Raw genomic sequence first — 4067 nt, forward strand, 5'->3', positions numbered from 1 at the left:
ACTATCAATGATGTCAACAAATGTGTTGTTATAACAGTTTTGAGAAAACAGAATCATCGTTCAAATCATGATCGCTTTCCAACAAGGCAATGGGCTTCATTTTAGAACCCAAATCCTATGCTTTAATTCTAAGGAGATTTTCCTCGCAAAGCAACACTTATGCCAAGTCCAATCACCGTTAAGCATTAAAATTATAATTTGACACTGTTCCCAGACTCACAAGAAATCATCAGGAATGTAGCTTTGCTAGCAATTTCGCAGTCTAAACTCATTTACGTCATACAGTCCTCTTGGACACTTACACATACCGCTACCTTTGTTACCACCAATGCACAATAGTGATAACCCCTTAGGCCTGCTAGCGAAGCCTCAGAGTATAAAGCATAAAAGCTCATCACAACCGCTACTTTTTTTACGCTTTTTATGGATCTACAGAAAATTGTTTTCTAACAGAAAATAGTTATTGCAGTAAAAGTTGATTTGACACAAAACAAAAGTTAAAACATGACATGGGCTTTATTAAAGGTATTACCATTTCCAAAGTGTTATAAAGCACAAGAAAAGGAAAATGAGCCTTATAGCAGGCAACGTGGTGTTTGGCAAGATAAACCCCGTTTAGTAAGTAATATTCAAACATTTTGGCAGAGTTTTGTATTTGGGATTTTTAAGCGCTTCCAGCGGATATACTCGGCTATTATTACGTTTTGCGCATTGATTGCGAAGGCAGGACTGTGTACTATTACATCCTTTGCAAATCCCTCCAGAGATATATGGCCGTTGTCTAGCATAATTGCCTCTATAAAAAGTGGGAAAGGGTTTCCAAAATACATTAAAGTTTTGTTTATTGATCAGTCTGAGTAAGTCTGACTTACATGGGTTTGTACTGACAGACAATCAGATACTGTGGATTCTGATAACCAGGAAAAACGTCGTAACATTCTCGCATGGCACAGCCCAATTCATTTGTGTTTGCCCAGACTATCTGTTCATTTATAAAGTAGCATTAATAAAGCTCTGTGTGTGACTTCAACTTTTGCATGCTTATCTAGCGGTTTGCTAATATATGCCTGAACCATCATGTAAATAATTATGATTAGAAGGAAGAAAACTTTAAAATGGCATTAAATGTGCTTAGATACACTTATTTACTCACCTGAGTATAGTGACCACAAACGCGAGAACACTTGTTAGTCGAATATGTGTAATGTTTTACTTCACTTGCCCAACCGCAAACGCTTTCAGTTAGAGGTGGCTTGCGACCAAAATAAAGCGCAATGTTTTGTCCAATTCCGCGGTAAGAATGATAATAATTGGGATCTGGATGTTTAAATTGGCACCAACCTGCCCAATAAGCCGCTAATTCCTCCAGTTTTCGTGAATACCGCTGGGTAAATTTAAAAAATTTGAAACACCGCAAATGACATGAGTAATGAACTTGGTTGGAGTGCTAACAAATAAACCCATTTGTTTCTACTGAAAGTTACACTTAAATACCCAATGCCATCGTACGAATATGTCAAGTATGAACATACCATTATTTGCATATTTGAAGCAGTAGGTTTTACATTTTCTCGTACTTGCAGATGAGCCTCGAGAATTTGTGCTCTCTCAACATTTGTAAGGTACCAGCACATTGCACCAGATATCAGGACGATAAGGCTAAAGACCTCCCCGAGGAGATCTAAAAAGTGTTTGATTTAATAAGGCTCTTATATCACAAAACACATTATAAAATTTACAAATCTGTACTAGTTTGCTACTTACTCAACGCGGATTGCATTGTGGCAAATGGAACATACGACTGTGAAAATCAACCTCATTTATATAGGGAACCTGTTACCCTTGCACAGGCCTTGTAACGCTTGACCTACATTAAGAAATGTTTAATTTTTTTAAGATTTAAACTGTTGCACTGTTCCATTGTAATATCAAGTTTCCCATTACCAAAGATTTCCAATTCAGCAATATTAAATATTTACACCTGAGGTATTTGACGGTGTATTTAATAAACGTTGCAGCGTAAAAAGAGGGCTGAGATAAAAACCCTGACTTGTATGTTTTTCTACAATCGAAGCTTGCATTACGCGCTACATCTTGATTCGAAGTTGCTTTCTAAGTGACAAGTGGTCAAGCTATGCCATCTCCATGGATAGGTAGATGCCAACTTTTATGAAGTCAAACCTCTCCATCTACGGTACTACAATCTGAGGAAAAGTTACAATTTTTGGCAAGGCCTTATAACTCCACTAACGACTACAAGATTTGTATAGTTCAATTCAAGTCAGTGAAATCTCAAACGGTTAATCGTTCTATGGTAATATTTGTTTTGTTAGTAACATCTAAAAAGTAGAGTGGCTATTTTTTGCGCTGCCTATCCTTTGTTGATAAAGATAATTAACAAACCAAAAAAGTTATATACATAGTAGAGTGCAAAATTTGTTTAGATTCCCCAATGTGGGTCAAATCATTTAAACAAAGCTAAGGGGGATATGTTTGTTTTGCTTATTTGTAAAGTTAGTAAATCGTGGAATTCCACGTCAAACATCAAGTTTCAGCGACCAACAAATATCCCGATAATAGGTACTCTAGGGAATTTTAATGGTTCTTCTCATCTATTTATATTGTTTTATTCTAGTATTAAGAGGATTGCTGAAGCAAGACAGTTTATACTGTGCAGATTGTGGTAAGTTTTGCTAAGTATAAAATTTTTATGGGGGCAGTCAGTGTTTGCCCTATGCCTAGAAATAGGTGACTACGTTCTGCAAGTAGGTTGTTAGAATCTAAAGGCACATCACCTAAAAATTACATTTAATTTAAGAATCCTATGTGGTAATTTTAGGGACAAAAGCCTGACTCTTAATAAATACATTTTCTTGACTGTATAATTTTGTTTAATCCCTAATACAGCTGACTCGATGCATCTGCGCATAAGTTCATTATGGACAAACTGCTAGGACTAGATCACTGGTGGCAAATTTGAGTGTATTTGTAAATCCAAGCAAAAATATTTTTTCCAGCAGAAGAATAAACCTTAGGCTTATGTATGGGACTAGACTCGAGCGTTTAACGTTCCAAATTTCCTCCGATATACTGTAATACGATGGTAGTTTATCCCTCGGTATTGGTGAGGCGCCACTTTTGTACTTTGAATGAGCCCCTTGTACCTCACTAAGTGGGCTGACCTTTTGGGCTATGCCAATAGCCCAGACATCTTCTCCGTGCCGAATATATATATTCTACCCGAATATTGTGTCTTCTTTCGTCTTCAGGGAGTCCCGGGACGCTACATTGGTGGCAGCGGAAAGCGAACCCGATCTTAAAGGACATGTATCCTGATTTTCCACTTCTACGTGATAAGCCTTAGTGGAGCGGAAGAAGAACATATGCTTCGGATGGGAGAATGGTGATGACCCCTAATAGAAGGGTTGAAGTTGACGTCTACCTTCGGCATCTCTCCCTGTCCCGTGTTCTGCAGAAAAGCTATTAACAACTGAAGCGACACTAGCCGTGAACCATCTGGAAGTTTTGTGACGGACTTTCCCTACCGTGCCCCATGGACCTGTTTTAAATCCCCTCCCTCCCTACACAGATCTACTTTTAGGCCAGTGTTCCTACATCCATCTATGGACACGCATGATGGCCAGCGCAATTCCCCGTCCCGAATCAAGTTCATAATCCGGACGAAACTCCAGATCCAGTTAGGCTGCCAAGAGGGATCAGTGGCGTTGAGGTCAAGTATCTCCTCAGTTGCACGCTAATTTGGTGACTGGCAGGGTCGGATCGCGGGTGTTTCTTTGCAGCACCGACTACGTTGTAATGGCTGACGTGGGAGGTTGACCTGCGGGAGCGCCGGGGACGACGCTCAAAAGAGGGGAGAGGTTAAGTGATACGATAGTGGTTTATCCCTCGGTACTGGTGAGGCGGCACTTTTGTACTTTGAATGCGCCCCCTTGTACCTCGTTGGGTGGACTGGCCTTTCGGGTCATGCCAATAGCCCAGACACCTTCTCTGCGCTGAATATATATTCTGCCCGAGTATTTTGTATCTTCATTCGTCTTCAGGGAGTC

At 39.7% G+C, this 4067-nt stretch overlaps 1 protein-coding gene across 1 annotated transcript; it reads right to left on the bottom strand. All coding sequences in view use genetic code 11, as the record gives it.

Annotated features, from left to right (window-relative positions):
• Positions 1–615: 615 nt before the first annotated feature.
• EGR_08098 (Glioma pathogenesis-related protein) lies at positions 616–1780 on the bottom strand (the record flags this gene model as incomplete). The annotated part of the gene is made up of 5 exons (XM_024497347.1): positions 616–796; positions 873–982; positions 1154–1384; positions 1533–1681; positions 1765–1780. The coding sequence occupies 5 exons, from the start codon at positions 1778–1780 to the stop codon at positions 616–618; spliced, it is 687 nt and encodes a 228-aa protein (XP_024348218.1).
• Between the last annotated feature and the right edge of the window lie 2287 nt (positions 1781–4067).

The sequence above is a fragment of the Echinococcus granulosus genome, assembly GCF_000524195.1.
Source record: "Echinococcus granulosus chromosome Unknown EG_S00096, whole genome shotgun sequence".
NCBI classification, from domain to species: Eukaryota; Metazoa; Platyhelminthes; class Cestoda; order Cyclophyllidea; family Taeniidae; genus Echinococcus; species Echinococcus granulosus.